Consider the following 17,805-nt stretch of genomic DNA (forward strand, 5'->3'; position numbering starts at 1 on the left):
TCCACATCAAAAGTGAAATGAACATAAAAGAGGTGATCAAAGGGTCATATTTTCACAAAAGCAGAACCTAAAAGGAAAAAATATTAACACTAATGAGATAAGAATGCTAGATTCCATTGTTATGGTGTATATTTATTTATCAAGGAAACATAGATATCACCAAACCTTTTATACTCTTCAGTGTTGACTACAGTTGGAGGTTAGTACAAAAGAGGAAGATTCCAGAAATTGTTGTGAAGTATCCATGTTGTGAAGGGAGTGAAATTTTCCCTACTACTATATATGATGCACCTAACCACCCCCTTTAGTAGCTTGGCTGTGGAATATTTCTCAATAAATAGATATAACACTAGTCGGTAATGCCCTCATGTGATCATCACATCATTACCATTTCACATCAAGGACTTGAGATGCACTAAGGGTCAGCATCTGTGCTGACAGCTGCTGCTGGCACAGAAAATAGCTGAGAATTAAAACCTCTACATTGAAACAACGTAAATGATATAAAATAATAAGTACAAGGTTGAATATCTGTTCATAATTAAGGCTTCCAATGAATGCTGAAGCTTTACTTTTGTATTTCAAGACATCATCTGATTGCTTAAAATCAGTCTCACACTTTCATTATGAATATATAAAAAGCATGAGAGATGAAGATTGCGATGGATTGGTAAATATGGTAATAAAAGGCAAAAGGTTCTTTCAAATTGAATTGAAGAACTTCCTGGCATTATATGGAGAATTTTGGATTTACTTATTAAAAATACATGTGGGAGAAGTACAATGTAACAACCACATTTGGAAACGTCTTCACTCTGTTAAGTTGCATGTTTCACTTAGAACCTAGATACACATTGCAAGTTGCTTAATTGATTGATTGAAACTCATTTTGTTTTCTTAGAATGAAGATGCAAATGATGAGGCTTATAAGTCAGATGGTTCTGAAGATGATTTTGAGGAGATGAACCTTTCATTGTTGTCTGCACGTAATTTTCCACGAAAAGCAAGCCAGACCAGCATTTTCCTGCAGGAATGGGACATCCCGTTTGAGCAACTAGAAATTGGAGAACTCATAGGCAAAGGACGCTTTGGCAAAGTCTATCATGGCCGTTGGCATGGAGAGGTGGCAATCCGTTTGATTGATATTGAAAGGGACAATGAGGACCACCTAAAACTTTTCAAAAGGGAAGTGATGGCATATAGACAAACTCGACATGAGAATGTGGTACTGTTTATGGGAGCCTGTATGAGTCCCCCTCACTTAGCTATAATCACCAGGTAAGTGATGACTTAATATAATTTATTTTGTAGGCGAGATAAAGAAGAAGAGATACGAATCCTGCTCCCACAGGTGTGATGTTCCAGTAACAAAGTAAGATCACAAAACAGCTTCAATTCATTTTCAGGGGTTCAAAAACACTCATTCAATTTTCTTATCAGTTGAAACGAAGCTGTAATAAATATATCATGGGGAGCTATGTGATATGATAAATGTCTCCACTTGTGAGTTGACTTTAACTTATTTGAAACTTATCAGACTAACTTATGGAGATGTTTATCCTATGTTCTGCCTGGCCATAACATAGTCTCAATGTCAAGCAGGAGACTTAATAAGAGTGATGGACAAGTAACAAAGGTTTTCTTTTTCCTTTTCTTTTCATGCAGTTACAACGAGAATTAAGATGGGGTCATGAGTATGTAAACGGTCTGTAGTTTACATTATGAGAGTCAAAGTTCAGGCTAAAGATCATTGTAGGTACCACAGGCCTTGGGATAGTTTCAAACATCACACATTCAAAGCATGACTTCTGAAAAATGAGAATGTTATTCTGAACAGGGCATCCTCATTGAGACTGGCCAGACCTCATTTCATATATGACACTTGCTGAGTAAATAGAAACTTCATGTGGTTAATAGCTGCAACTCCAGGGGTTACTGTGAGAATTTTGATTTTAAGGCCTCTGTTAAGGTTTTTGTGTTGATGCAGTGGTATCCACTGTGAGAGACGCAGTATTAAACGTGGTCCTGGAGGCAATCTGACTGCCAAGTGCAATGAAACCAGGAAGTCGGTGGCTCACATTACTTGGGTTTCTCAATAGGCCTTGTATAATTCCAACCTGAAACAAAGCCACAGTGTACCTCCTGGGAACATTAAAAATTAGTGTGGAATATTTCTGATGTTGAGTGAATCATCCTTTCATCAGTTGTCTCCTAACATTAAATTTAGCCAGCTGAGGAGCGAACATCTGCACATTGTTTGATGCTGAGCTCAGTATGACCCGCAGCTAGCAGTACAACTCAGATCTGCTATCTGCGCATCACACTACTGGTCTGTGGTTTAGCAGCAGCGCAAGTCACCCGTTTTGATGAACTAGATCCCAGTTTAGGTTGAGTGTCTCTTGGCACTACACTGCACCAGCAAATCTCTCCAAATATTAGTTTTGATTCAGTGTTTGTTGCTAATCCGCTCAGATGGCTGTTAATTATTCAAAATACAAAACTTAAAGGAATACACCACAATAAGATGACATGAGAGATATTCTACCTGTTTAATGTCCATGGGGAAACTTTAGCTTTGATTAAGAAGTCTACCAATCCTGTTGGGTGTTGGGAGGGGGCGGGGGTGGGTTGGGGAGGCAGGTTTTCCACTCATTTTAATGGATGGAAGATCTTGAATAGCGAGGTGGTCGCCGAGTAGTGTTATCTACTGGACTGGACCTTTGGGTGACATCCAGCACAGCAACAACTTTGCCTGTTGTGGTTAAATTCACCACCACATTGAAATTCTATGTTACTGACTCATGATAAGCCACCAGTGCGGTTCTGTGCTGATGGTTATGTGCAGCCTTCTTCTTTGAAAAGATAAACAAGAGAACCCTTTGAATATGAGGAGCATCCCAATGTGAAGCCTACATTCCGCCTGATGTGTAAGGATGAGTAGAACGCATGCAAGTAGTTCTAAAAACCGTACAGTATGTTTGCTGGAAAAAAATATTAGATAGAGCGAAAGGAAGCCTATCTGTTTAAAAGCCATCAAGCTGGAGGTGCCGTTTCAGATATTTTGAAGGTTGAAGGAGTGAGAGGTGGGCCCAGTGCTTTGTATGTTGCCCTGCAAATGTGGCAGCATACTGGGGGCTGAGTGCTTGGCATGTACATAATACAACTATCCGCTTGTTTTGAGCTGGTACCCATTAGTCTTCCTTATCTTGGTACTCTTCCTGAATCTAAAGATTTTTTTCTAATATGCTTCCACGAGCAATACACTGAGGAGACATTATTGACATGATTGGACACCTCCTGCCATATGTGCTGTATAGTACAGGTAGACTATCCTTTATCCGAACTTCCGAAAACCTCTAAAAACCGAAAGTTTTTTTGTTCAGCGTAAGTCGTGCGCACGACATGACCAGAGGTGGCGCACAACTTACACTGAGCAGGGCAGAGGGTCACAGAGTTCCCTCCTGGGTAGGAGATTGCAGGCCGAGCCGGGCAGTGTGAAGGAGGTACCGGGAGAGTGAACCCAACAATACAGCGGCCCGTCCGATAGCTGCAGCGACCCGTCCGATATTCTTTTCTCCCCCCGACCCGACCTGACCTGAACCGAACTGCGGCCCGTCCGATATTCTTTTTCCCCCCCCCCCACCCGACCCGAACCGCGGCCCATCCGATATTCTTTCCCCCCCCCGCTGACCCCCGACCTCCCCCCCCACCCCCGACCTGAACCGCGGCCCGTCCGATATTCTTTTCTCCCGACCCCCGACCTGATTTGCGGGCCAGCTTAGTAGGAGTCAGCCGATATTTGGCTTTCCAGAGAAGCAGGAAGGGGAATGAGACACGGAACAGTCACAAGAGGTAGCCTGAACTTTTAAAATTCATATTAAATACAAATTTCCCAGTCTTCTAATAATACCTTCTGAAATCCGAAAAATTCCGAAAACTGAAACTCAGCTGGTCCCAAGGCTTTCGGATAAGGGATAGTGTACCTGTATCTCTATTGGGGGATTCCCTCTTCCTCAAAAATGGCAACTTTCCTCAGAGACAGCTCCACCAATGAAACTTCCAGACTCTCTTCATTGAAGAAGGCATTCTGGGAGCTCCTCCAGCCATGCTGTACAATAAGTCAGCCTTCAAAAAATAAATGCCGCCTCCCTTTAAGGATGCAGCAGACCTTTAGAAGCTGTTGGTCTCCCAATTCCACCACCCTCCCCCCACAAGGTAGCTCCATGTGAAATCTGGCATGGTCAAGCTGCCATTCGACCAGTGTGGGTGCACATGGAGCATGGTCAACTTTTTGGCCCAACCATAGAATCAGCTGTCAGATTTTCAGGTGTGTTCATGAATTACATATATTATGTTGTTCTTGACAATGAGTGAGTTTGCATGTCATAGAAAAAAAACACTAGAAACATTTTTTTAAATGGCCCACAATAATGCATCTTACTTGCCTATTTTACCTGGCACTCTGTCAAAATTTTTTTATGTTCAGTGCAATGTTAGTGTTAAAGGGACACTGGCTTCATTTGAACTAAATTGACACAGTGGCTTAAATTGCATCAAATTCGATCATCAAATCATGTCATTATGATGAAGATGACGGAAAGCTCCTCAACTTCCTCAAGGAATGCTTTGTCAGACAATTCTATTTAATACGGAGAAAGTATCCCTGTAAAATGTTGTGCCTGTTTCCACTTTATGCTGGAGTTAAAGGTTTAACTTTAAAACTGACCTAAAGCTAAATCCTTGAGTTGGCATGGAATATTGCATGTTGCATGATTGACCACCATGCACTGTAAATTCATGTGGGATTTCAGGAAGGTAAAAATGTGGGTTTCATAGATAATACAAATAGCAGATGATTTATTTCATGTGGAACCTAATGCACAGAAAGTCAACTAAATAAGCCTGATCTTTCCATAGATTGTGTACTGTTTACCCTATCAGGGAGATTACCCATCCATTTAATCTCCTGAGGGAAAAGTGCTGAGTAAATACTCTGTGGTTTACAAAGGTAATCAAGTAACGCTCCAAAATATCTATCCATCCCCATGTCTTTGTTTTTCAACAGTTGCTTTTGACAGATTAAGTTGACAATAAGAGGAATATATTGCTCTATTACTTTTTTCTTACCTTTTAGGTCTATTCAATATGTGACAATATAGTATACATTAGACCTACAGGTGACCTGAAATCAACTGCAGCTTATTTCTCTACAGTATGTAATGACTGCTATCTCCTAGAAATCAACTGATTATTATCACTTGATAAACTTGTAGTGATCACATAAAAATCAATAATCCTGCAGATGGGATTTCGTCACGTACCAACTACTCGGAGAGCACTGGTTGTCCTAACCCACGACACATACCAGGAAAAACTTTGACACACTGAACAAAATCTAGCAATGGATTTATGGTAATTTCAGAGCTGTAATCTTGTCAAGGGCTTCAGATGACAGTTATAAATTTAGGGAACTCCACTAATAAGGTTATTGCTATGTAATCATTCCTGGCTATCCATTGTTGTTTAAATCTCCAACAAAATGAAAGGACTGGTAGAATTGGTTGCCACAGCAAGCTCAGGCCACACAGCACCAGAGACAGTGGCCAGGCCTTGCATTGAGGAGTCTTCTACTTCTGCTGTGACAACTATGTGAGGGGGCTGAGGGCTCCCTGCTTAATATCTTGCAAGTGGCAATCAATCAGCAACATCATGGCCAATACATTGTTTGAAACTTGAATCTGGGTCCCAGAAGAGCCAAATATAACAACTTTCATTTATCCTATATCATCCTCTGATAAGTAGCCTGCTAGAGAGGTTTATGTAAAGTCTGTGGGTTGTATAGCGAAGTAATACACAGACTACAAGAGTAACTTAAACAGGACTTTACTATTCGAAGGTCAGGGCGAATCTGCCCAATAAATTCTGCCACAGCACTTATATACCGGTGTGGTCACCGTTGGTATTACAGTATACAGCAGCCAGGATAAAGTAGTGCCACACCTAAAATAGTTCTCTTAAAGGTGGACGGTTACATAAAATAGTTCTCTTAAAGGTAGAACGGTTACATACACTACAATCCTCCTTTTTTAGCTTACAACATACTTATTCTCCATTAAACATACATGTATTCAACTTCATGTAAAACAATTCACAGATATAGTCTCTGTGGAAAACAGTTCACAATTTCAGTCTCTGTGGAAAACAGTTCACAGATTTAGTCTCTGTGGAGGCGTCTCCTGTGCTTCTTAACTCAGTCCGGACAACGCCTCCGTGGTGTAGCAGTTCCTGGTGGTGTAGTCGGTTCACGTTGCTGGAGTGACTCATCCAATAGTCCTTCCCTAAACTTAACAGCTTGAACTTCCGTCACTTCTGAACCAGCATTGCTGACTTTTAAAAACCACTGGATTCCTTGGGAAGTTTTTCTACTTCCAACTGATTTGGCTCCATTTGGAGGGAGCACGTGCGTGGTCTGGTAGAGGTGATAATGGTTCAGATGGTCATTATTTTCTGCTTCGTCTTTTCCTTTTCTGCTTCTTGGAGACTCTCTGGGCTCCACTGTCAGCTGCCAGCTGCCTGCACAGTTCCTCCCGTAGTAGCGCCACCATCTCCCGATGTTCCTTAGACTTTTTGTGATTCATCAAGGTTTCTGCACTTTGGGAGTTTTCATCACAAGCTGGGCAGAACAGGTCCTCGTAATATTCGGTGTCGCTCAACAGGTCATGGTCATATTCGGTGTCGTCCTGAGCTAAGCCAGCGGGAGGGTCTTCTATTTCCTCCCTACCCAGCTGGATGTTAGCCAACTTTTGTTCCAAATCCTGACATCTTTCCTGAAGAGACTTCTTCATGTGTTCAACTTCATCCCGTTTTTCCTGGGCTTCCTGCAAGTCTTTTACTAATGACATCATTTGTGATTTCAATACTTCAACTTCATTCGGAGATTGATTGATCGGACTATTCAATCCCTCTACTGAAGTAGCTGTTTCAGTATTCTGTTGTTCTGCATTGGCGTGAGTCAGCGTACTTTCGGCATCCAAGAGCGGCTCCGCTGCAGTCTTCTCAGTCTGTGTTGCCACCTCAGCTATTTCAATAACTTTTGAGAGTTCCGAACCCCTTTTCTTTGAAGATTGAGGCTCGTGTTCAAGTTTTTCCCATTTCGGGGTCTTGTCCCTCAGCATATGAAGAAGTTGGCTGACTGTTAACTCTTCAGCCATCATCCGTTTCCCATTAGCCGCAGGGCTGTTTACAAACTTGCCCTGGGGCTCCTTTGCTGTTTCTACTTTGCCATCATCCGCAGCCTCCACCATTCGAATTCCCACAAATGAATCGTCCGGTGATGCTGCACCCAACTTCAGTAGGAGCTCGGAAGTCACGTCGACCAACTCAGCCTTTTCTGCCTGCAACCTGCTAACAAGCGCCTTCAGTTGCTGCACATCTTGTTCCACCAGATTAGAGCACGCCCCTTCAGAAACCGAATCAGCTTTGATTCATTTGGCCTCCTCTCGCAGACGGTTTGTGTGCTCCTGCTCCCTTTTCTCCCTCAGCTGCTTCTGTTGTCTTTCCAGATTCTCCCATTCGGTGTCATAGAACTTTTTCATTGCTTTCATCTCTTGTTCAAGACGGCAACTCAATTTCTCTAATTGCTGTCGTAATTTGAAATAAGTTTGAGTTCGAGCTCGGTGTTCCTCAGTAATGTATATGTCTGTAACTTGAACAGACTCAGAATTCAAGCTATGTTGTTGTTGTTCAGAGGAATTCTGTTCTGAAACTTTGTTCTCCTCTGGAGCATAAGCCTTTATGCCCACATTCGTTCTACTAACCTTAGTCAGCAAGTTCATTTTAGACTTGTCTTTCATGCTTGGGCTGGTCTTATCGTCATCCGTTTCAGAGTCTGAGCTGATTGTCTGCCCCGAGTCCTCACTCGTTATTGCTTTGAGGTAGTGCCATTCCATGTCTATTTTCTTGATCCACTCCCATCCTAGAAGTGGTGGTCCTCCCTCAGGTAGTACGTATAAGTCCATTCCGGGGTGTTCTTTGCCCCTGTCTCTCACCTTGACTCTTATCTTTCCCATGGGGTATACTTTATGCCCCATGTATGTCTGCAATACGAACTTGGTATCTCTCAAGGGTATATGTGAGAATAGCCGGTTGTAATCCCTTCGATTTATGACTGATAGGGCTGATCCAGTGTCCAACTCCATTTTCACTTGGACTCCGGCTATTTTTAGCATGACCCAGATAGTTTGTAGGTCAGCTTTCTTACTCACATTGTGAATTCTCAGACTACCCAGTTCCTGGCCGTTTGGGTCTGAATCCGAATTCTGCTCATCTGAACTCTTCTCAGCCACCTTGTGTACTTTGTTGTACTTTCCCTGTGATGGCTTTTTTTGGTTGTTGGTCTTCTTTCCTGACCGGCATACTTTAGCTATGTGACCCAGTTTGCCACATTTTCTACATTCCTGGTTTTTAAACCAGCATTGGTTCTGGTCGTGTGTTGTCTTCCCACAACGATAACATTTCGTTGTACCCGAAGTAATTTGATCCACACTGAGTACCGCTGCCTTTAGCTGCATTTCCGCAGTTCTTTTCGCTGCGGCTTCGTGCGATGCTGCAATAAGGACAGCCCTCTCAAGTGTAAGGTCGTTCTCTTCGAGTAGTCGCTTTTGCGTTCCTTCCTTCGACAACCCGCACACGAACTTGTCTCGCAATGCCTCTGTCAGATTTCCTCCAAACTGGCAGTATTTCGCTAGTCTACGCAGTTCGACCAAGTATTCCGCGTTGCTTTCCTCTTTCCGTTGCGTTCTCGCATAAAATTTGAATCGTTCCGCCAACATCAGCGGTGTGGGGTTCAAGTGATCCTTCAGAACAGCAACAATATTATCGAAAATCTGATCCGCCGGTTTATCTGGTGATAGAAGATGCTTCAATAACCCATATGTCTTCGCGTCCATCGAGTTTAGCAAGGTTATAGCTTTATCATCATCTTCTATTTTATTGGCCTCACAATATATCTCGATACGTTCTACGTACGTGGCCCAATCTTCCACCTCGGCATCGAAGTTGTTGATGTTACCATGCTTAGGCATCTTCACTATCTCTCACTATCTTTCTGCGTAACAACAGGATTTCTCTTTAACTTTTTTACTTTTTCTTTTTTTTTTCCAAAAATGGCGGTTTCCCGCGCTTGTCTTCTTCCCCGCCTACTGGCAAAATGGCGGTTTCCCGCGCTTGTCTTCTTCCTCTGGTGGGAGGGGTAAGCTTTGCCCTCGGGCGACGACCGCTGGTTTACGGGGTTTGTAGCCTGTGTGCCGGCTTCAGTTTATTCTGAAGCGCGCGCTAGAAAAGCCGATCGCGTTCCTTGTTCCCCCCCCCTTCTTTTCGGCAGGGGCAACCGGCGCTGGGGACAACCAGTTGGCGTCGGACAGATCCAGCTCCTGGTCCTTCACGGCAGCTGCTGCAAGCCGCTGGCCGGAACCTCGCTCGGTCTCTCTCTCGGGCTCTGTCTCTCCCGCTCGCGCGGCTCTCGCTCGCTCTCTCTCGGGCTCTGTCTCTCCCGCTCGCTCGGCTCTCGCTCGCTCTCTCTCGGGCTCTGTCTCTCCCGCTCGCGCGGCTCTCCCTCAGCAGCTTTAAACGCCTCTCCCAGACCTCCCGCAGTCCGGTCCTTTCCTCCCCGGCTGCGGCTGATTCTTTGCGGGTTATTTAGTTATTTATTTATTTATTGCCTCCGCGCCTTATGATCCCGGTTGCAGCGCCTCGCGGCCTCGGTAGGTGCCCGGCCTTTTTCGCTCCAATCGCGCCTCCCAGCCCTCTCGCAGTCCGGTGCTTTCCTCCCCGGCTGCGGCTGAGTTCTCCGCGGTTTATTTATTTTTATCTCTTCCCGCGCCTTACGATCCGGTCGCAGCGCTTCGTGGCCTCAGTCACTGTCTGGCCTTTTTCACCCCAATCGCGCCTCCCAGCTTCTCGCAGTCCGGTGCTTTCCTCCCCGGCTGTGGCTGAGTTCGCCGTGGCTTATTTATGTTTATATCTTCCCGCGCCTTACGATCCCGGTCGCAGCGCCTCGTGGTCGCGGTATTTGTCCGGCCTTTTTCGCCGTCGCGGTCTAGTCGTCTCACGACGCTCCCCAGCCCGCTTGTACCGCGGCTTCTGCTCCACGCTGCCCCAGTCTCAGCGCCTCTGGGCCCGACTTCTGTCCGGCTCCTTTCCCCCTCGACCGTGGTCGAGTGCACCGCCCTTATCCTCCGTTTATTTGTTTCTATTTTCCCTTTACTCACAGTCACCGTGGCCGACTTGCTTCTCGTGCTAATCGGCTCACTCCCCACCGTGGCAGAAGGGACAATCAGTGCCTGTTGCTGATGGAAGGCATCTTGTTTGAAGTCTTCCTTCTTGCTCTGCAGCCTCGAGTTTTCTCTCAGCAAAACGACGAGGGCGGTTGCCTCTTCTCGACGCTCGTTAACTGTTTCAGAAGTATTGTTGCCGCAGGGTACGATCGAACTCGTCGCCACTGTAAAGTCTGTGGGTTGTATAGCGAAGTAATACACAGACTACAAGAGTAACTTAAACAGGACTTTACTATTCGAAGGTCAGGGCGAATCTGCCCAATAAATTCTGCCACAGCACTTATATACCGGTGTGGTCACCGTCGGTATTACAGTATACAGCAGCCAGGATAAAGTAGTGCCACACCTAAAATAGTTCTCTTAAAGGTGGACGGTTACATAAAATAGTTCTCTTAAAGGTAGAACGGTTACATACACTACAGTTTAATGGCGCACTAACTTGCATGCTATGCACATACACTGAGCAGCACCACCTCAAGCACTGGGATAAAGCATTGCCATATTCATTGTTTGTCTATAGGAAGGGACTCCAAGAATCTACAATGAAGTACTCCAAGAACAGGATGCTCCGCATTTGAATTGTTTAATGGGCAGTGATCAGAGAAGCACAGTCAGGGAAGAGATTACTGATAAGGACAGGACTATAATAGAGTATATCCTGAAATTGAGGAATGATCTGATGAGGTTCACCAAGCATGCACAGGAGATTCAAGAACATGCACAGAGCCAGCAGAAAAACTGGTATGAGTGCAATGCCAAGTACCAAGAGTATCAGGTAGGATGGCGCGGCTGATTCTGCTGCCAGTGAAGTGTAACCAATTACAGGTCCACTTAGCAGTTCCGTACACAGAAGGTAGAAAGGTGCAGCAGGTAATTTACGTAGTTGAGATACCCAATCAATCGCATACCTACCTAGTCTGCCTTCTGATAGTCCCAATGGAGCCGACACCCATTATGGCCGTAATAAAGGCCCTACATATACAGAAGAGCAAAGAATTGATCACAGATGGAATTGACTGTCTTCTTTTGGAACTGCAGAATTGGGCCTCAGCTGAGATCGACATTGCTGATGCACCTTTACAGGTGCCAATAGCCCACCCTGAGTGTATTAATGACCCTGGGCAGGATTTTCATTGGGCCGTGGAGTCGGGATTGGAGGCATGTGGGGGGTTAAAACCCCGAAATCAGGGGTCCCGACCCCATCCCACACCCAACCCGTCTCCAGGCCAGTTTCAAAGGAGGCGGGTACCCGCCCCGCACTGGGGCCCGCCTACCCGAGGTGGGAAGGGATTAGTGCCAATTAACTGCCTGTTAACAGGTAGTTAACAGGCAGCTTTTAGCCTAAACCCTATTTTTAATGCTGAAGTGTGGGATTCCCGATGGCTCCAAACCACGCCAAGTTTGCGAGGTGGGCCGTCGGGTTGAAGGACTTGGAGGGGTCGAGATGTCGGTGTTCAGGTGAGTGATGTGTGCATGAGTGCAAAGGTAAGTGTGTTTGGTGTGTCTAAAGTGTTTAAAGAAGTTTAAATTACCCTTTCTTACCTTTTCAGCCTTCCTTCCTTTAGGTCTCAGGAATCCCTCATCTCACCGGCACAGAAAGCAGAATGTCTGTGAACTGTCAAAAGTGACAGCCTTCAGCTTTCGGTGCAGGAGAGATTTCTAACTGAGTCTGTGGAGAAGGACTCAGGTTAGAAGTAAGACTGTCAGTGTTTGACAGCTTCAAACAGCTGTGAAACACTGATATTTCATCTGTCAAAACCTCTTGACAGATGAAATATCAATCTGTGACATCACCTGTTGCCGGGTGGCCCTTAATTGGCCTGCTGAGCCCGCTGGGCGGGCTCAACAAGGTCAATCAAGTTAAAATTGTGTGGATTGGCCACATCTCGATGGAGGCGGGACTACAACCCCAAAAGTTGTAGTCCCGCCTCCTACCCGACTCCTGAATGAAAATCCAGCTCCCTGTCTCTGCAGTTTATGATGGAGTCTACGGGAGGGTCCATGGGCAGCTGGGAGTTCAACTCTGTCGCCGATCGGCTGGCGGAGCAGGTCACCTGGAACTTGAGACCCATTAGGGGAAAAATTCAGTTGGTTTGCGCCTCCTGTTAGCGCCTTAAGAGGGAACTAATGGGGCGCAAAGCAACTAGCGCCCGTGTGAGGCGATGTTTGCGCCGCTCACGAAATTAACTAGACATTTTGCGGCGGCGCTAAACACTACCGCCACGATCTCCTGCGCCGGCAGATCGTGACGTCAGTCGAGTGTGCAACGCCCCGGTAGCGTCCCAGACCGGATATTGAGTGGCGCCCCCTGCCTCACCGCCTGCCGCTAGCAACGACAGGTTGAGGGGAGCGTTTTGCAGTCGGGAAGGGACTGGGGGAGCGCTATTTAAAGGCGAACGCTTCCTGCCTTTTTTTGTTGGTGACATTTTTGCACCACACTTTCTGAGAGAGAGAGAGACTTCTGGAGAGATTCAACGCTGTGTGAAGGAGTTTTGGGTACTGAGCAGCACTTTGCAGGTTCATTTTGATTTGACCTTCCTTGTATCGATTTAGAAGAGACTGTAGGGGCTGCACTCTGAGCTCTTTCCCTGGTTCTCTCCCTTGTTCTTTCCAGCAGATTTGATGCACAGGTCTCTCCCGGCCGAGATTCAAGGCTGCAATGAGCAGGATGTGGATGGAGAGCAAGATCAACCCTCCCCTTTAAGAACTGGCCGGCACCATTGTATCTGTGTTCCATTGCTGACTGACATCACATGAGCTTCGCCAGCGCTCTGAGGTAGCGCCTCGCTCCTCAGCGTTAGCACCTTAAGACAGGTGTGAAGCGCCCGATTTAGCGCTCCAATCACCTCCAAGGGCGATAAAAGCCAAGTTTGCAATCGGAGGCGATAATTAGTGCCAGGTGCTAAACTTTGCGCACGGCCGATAATCACGTCCCAAACGGCGCGATACTGAATTTTTCCCCCATTGTGTCTGGTCAGGTTTCTGAAGGATGGACCAAGCCACTCAATTCAATGATAAATTTGAGTTTAATGGACACGCATTTAAATTTTCTTTGTCCCAGCAACACATTGAAAAGTATTTCTCAACCTGCCTTTTTCCAATTGAGTTGCCAGATAGACTCCATAGACAATGAGCAATGCATGTCCCCTTATAGGTTTATATTACAGTTTAGTGCAGCAGGCATGACTATTTGTATATCTTCTTTCTTCTTGGAATGATAGTTAAACCTGTAACTACTAAAAATCTGCAGTATGTTGCTCCTTCTCTTCATTTATCCATTTAGAGAAGAAAGAACTTGCATTTATATAATGCCTTTCACATCCTCAGGACATCACAAAGCACTTCACAGCCAATTAATTAACTTTAGAAGTGTAGTTATTGTTATGTAGGCAAAAAGGCAGCCAATTTGTGCACAGCTTATATATGTAAGACATTGCAAGCAAAAGATGAATTGGTATCGGTACAGATCATTGCCAACCTTCAATGCAGAGGAATATAATTAGTCTCTTAGCAGTTTCAGCGTTGTCATACATCAGGAGCCAACTTGCATAAATGAAAAACATGCATTAAATTTGACAGCCCTGATCATTATTTTATCTTGGCTTTTGTTAACAGTTGTTTGGCGGTGACTCATATTCCTTGATGAGAAGCTGCTGGACCAAACAAACAACTCATGATTACCATTTGATAAAACTTTGAGTGGGCTGACTTCTAACCTGCGAGGCGGCAGACATCTTTATTTTAATTACTGATGGCATTGTGGGACATCTGATGCAGGGGCAAGAGCCCCAACTAGTGAGGCCTGCAGCAGGCAAGTGCATGTTCAGTGAATTGTTTGATAAATCATGTTTCTCAATTTCCTAAATAAACGTAATTTAAAAAAAAATAATAAACCTTTTGCATATCAAGAGATGAGCAGATCTTACCCCTTGTACATGAATCATAAAGTAAATTCCATTTTGTTGAACACATTGTCTAGTTAACTTTTTTAAAATACGTATTTTTACAATAAATAATACAATGCTAGGTTAGTGCTATTTGCAAATGGCCCACAGAGTGCAAAGTACAGTTTACTACGAAAACATCTCCTTGAGTCTTCTCCCAATCGGCCGCCATAAATTCTAAGTAAGATCAGCACAAATACACACATAAACTGGGTTTCTGCCGATCGACTGCCAAAGTTACAGCGACCAATTAGGAGAACCCCGAAGGAAATTCCTAGCATATATTACTATTGTAGTAAAATATCATTATATTAAATGGGCGGTCGTTGGCTTAAAAAACATAATTGCATAAAAATGTCAGTTTAGAATCAATTGAAATATCGGTATAATGTGCTTTGTCTCTCAGTGGCACTTTTGATTCACAGTTCCGCTGTTCATACTCGTATGACAGTTGGTAAAATGCTCATAAATTGAGGACCGTAGATGTGTTTTATAGCCCAGTGCGTAGACTTAAATCTTTGGACAGCCAACCAGTGGAGCAGACGGCCACCCGCCCGTTGTGGCGGCAAAGAGGCTGCCGCAAAATTTGAGGCCCGGGCCTCATTTGAAATCCGACTGGAGGCCGAGGTGAGCTAAGCCTGGGCCGGCAGCGACCCACAATATTTTTGTGGAGCCAGGAGGAGCACTCCTACTCCTTCCAGCTCCACAAAAGTACAAGTGTAAAGAAAAAATAATCTAGGCCAACACTTCAGCACACTGAGGGAGTGCTACATTGTCTTTAGGATGAGACATTAAAACGAGACCCTGTTTGGGTGTAAAAGATCCCATGGCACTTTTACAAAGGAGAACAGGGAGTTCTCTTGGTGTCCTGTCCAATATTCATCCCTGAATCAACACCGCCAAAAACAGATTAACTAGCCATCTAGCACATTGCTGTGTGCAAACTGGTTGCCATGTTTATCTACAGTACAACAGTGACTACATTTCAAAAGTAATTTATTGGCTGTGAACTGCTGTAGGATAGTCCTAAGAATGTGAAAGGCACTAAATAAATGCAAGTTCTTTTTATGTTATGCATTAACCTTTCCAACACTGATTTTTATGTCATGAGGCAGTAGAAGTACATTACACAAGAATGGGGGAAGCCAGATAACTACATGAGGGAAAAAGGAAAAGAAAGATATGTTGATGGGTTGAGATGAAGTAAATAGAGTGGGAGGAGGCTTGTGTGGAGCACAGACACTGAACAGACCGGTTGGGCCGAATGGCCTGTTTCTGTGCTGTAAATGCTATGTAATTCTATGTAAGAATGGTGCTTACCATTATTCTAAACATTTAGAAAAATTTATAGCAGATGAAAGGCCAACAAAGAAATTTATTAGTGCATTCCATCTTCTTTGGGTGCCTAGTTTTTCACGTGTTTTAAAGAACCATGGCCTAGAAATTCGGTGGGCTGTGCCGCCAGTTAGCGCCTAAAGAGGGCACTCAGTGGCTTTAGCGCCATTGGCCATGCCTACCGCGATATTTAGCGGGGTGCTAATGGCGGCGTTAGCCTGTAGCGCTGCGCCGCCACCGATGACGCCATCGGTGTGCGCAGCGCCCCGCTCCCGCCCCGATCGCGATAATTGGTCGCGCCCCCCCCCCCCCTGTAGCGCCGGTCGTAAATCGCGACCGGTTCACGGGGCCTACCTGTGGCGGTAGTGGCGCAAATTAAGGTGGAGGTGCGGGGCGGCCATTTTTTTCGGTGGCCGCCTGCCAGCACCTCCTCGCGCCACCGTCCCCGGCCTCCTGATCCCCCCTCCCCCCGGGCAGTGCCGGCTCTGTACCGAGAGCCCGGCACTTCTCCTCGGTGCCGGGCTCTTTTGCCGGCACTCGCGATCGGTCATCGCGCTGGTGCAGGCCCCTCCCCCTTAAGAAGGGGAGGAAGGCATGCAGTACCACAGTGCGCCGTGCCGCAGCGTGTGGCGCTGCGGCACGTTGCGCTGCGATATTCAGTTGGAGCGCCCCAAGAGGGACGCGGGGCACCTTGAGCAGCGCCCCGCGTCCCTCTTGGGGCGCTCCAACTGAATTTCCGGCGGGTGCAAGCGGCTCCGTTCACAGCGTTAATTCCGGTGCCCAGGCGAGCTTGGGGCGCCACCGAATTTCTAGGCCCATGTGTTATAACATCCTATAATGTGCCATTAAACATAATATTAAAAACAAACTGAGCATTTGATTCTGGTAGTTTTACAAGAGAAAACAGTGAAGCTGAGAAAATGACATCCTCATTTCAGCGTATATAACCCAACAAGAAGACCTGGTCAGATTGGAGTGTAATAACGTTCTACCACAGCTTTAATTCCCTTTTGACTGCTAGCTCATGCCCAGTCCTAAGTTATGACCACCTGACACATCATGTCATGCCATGTGCTCCATGCTATTGTTTACTCACCATGTGGGAAGATTTCTGCTGGCTGCCATTTAATAGTGATATCATAAACGTGGCAGAGAAACTCTCTATGGTCACTATTTGTTAGCGATACTTTGAAGATTTACCTCTGGTCACTGTGTTAGCGATATCATAAACATACTGGGAGGATTTCCTGTGATCGTTATACATTAGCGATATCAGAAATATAGGGGGAACATAAACATCTGGTTGGTGTCCGTTGGCAGTTACATCTGATCACTATGTGTTATTGATATCAAACATAGGGGAAAGATTCCCTGTGTTTGCTATTTCTAGTAAATCGTAAACATATTCCACTCCCCCCCTCTTAGAAATAGTGATCCAAAGAAATCTTCCTGTTTGGTTTGCAATTTCTCCATTACATAGTGATCGAGGGAATCTTTGTCTGAGTGTTTTCCATCTACATACCTGTGCCGCCATCTTAGAAGCCATTCAGTGTTAAAAATCACCATCTGGTGTCATGAGTACTTTATTCTTCATACATATGCACATAAACTAGTAAATATATGTAACACTTTGTATACTTTAAGCCTTGGCAGTTTCTCTTCCTCACTTGCGCATGCACAAGTGACAAAGATAGTAAAAAGTTTCCAGAGCCAGTGAGGATGATAAGTACCTCATAAAAGCAGAAAATTCTTACAAATAAACAGAAAAGGAAATGTATCTCTTAAAGGCAGAGGGAGTGCAGTGAAGGTTCACCAGGTTGATTCCTGGGATGGCAGGACTGTCGTATGAGGAGAGGTTGGGTCGACTAGGTCTGTATTCACTAGAGTTTAGAAGAATGAGAGTGGAACTCATTGAAATGTATAAAATTCTGACAGGGCTAGACAGACTGGATGCAGGGAGTATGTTTCCCCTGGCTGGGGGGTCTAGAACGAGGGGTCACAGTCTCAGGATACGGGGTAGGACATTTAGGACTGAGATGAGGAGAAATTTCTTCACTCAGAGGGTGGTGAACCTATGGAATTCTCTATCGCAGAAGGCTGTGGAGGCCAAGTCACTGATTATATTTAAGGAGGAGATAGATAGATTTCTAGACACAAAAGGCATCAAGGGGTATGGGGAGAGAGCGGGAATA

General features: G+C 45.3%; 1 protein-coding gene across 1 annotated transcript in view; it reads left to right on the top strand.

Annotated features, from left to right (window-relative positions):
- Positions 1 to 17,805, top strand: part of ksr2 (kinase suppressor of ras 2) — a 568,763-nt gene that overhangs the window by 472,503 nt on the left and 78,455 nt on the right. Inside the window, exon 15 of the mRNA XM_085961784.1 lies at positions 902 to 1,278. Coding sequence (XP_085817910.1) covers positions 902 to 1,278 — 377 coding nt within the window. The remainder of the gene's footprint in view (positions 1 to 901; positions 1,279 to 17,805) is intronic.

The sequence above is a fragment of the Somniosus microcephalus genome, chromosome 19, assembly GCF_052327205.1.
Source record: "Somniosus microcephalus isolate GS21.2 chromosome 19, FLI_Smic_1.0, whole genome shotgun sequence".
Lineage (NCBI taxonomy): Eukaryota > Metazoa > Chordata > Chondrichthyes > Squaliformes > Somniosidae > Somniosus > Somniosus microcephalus.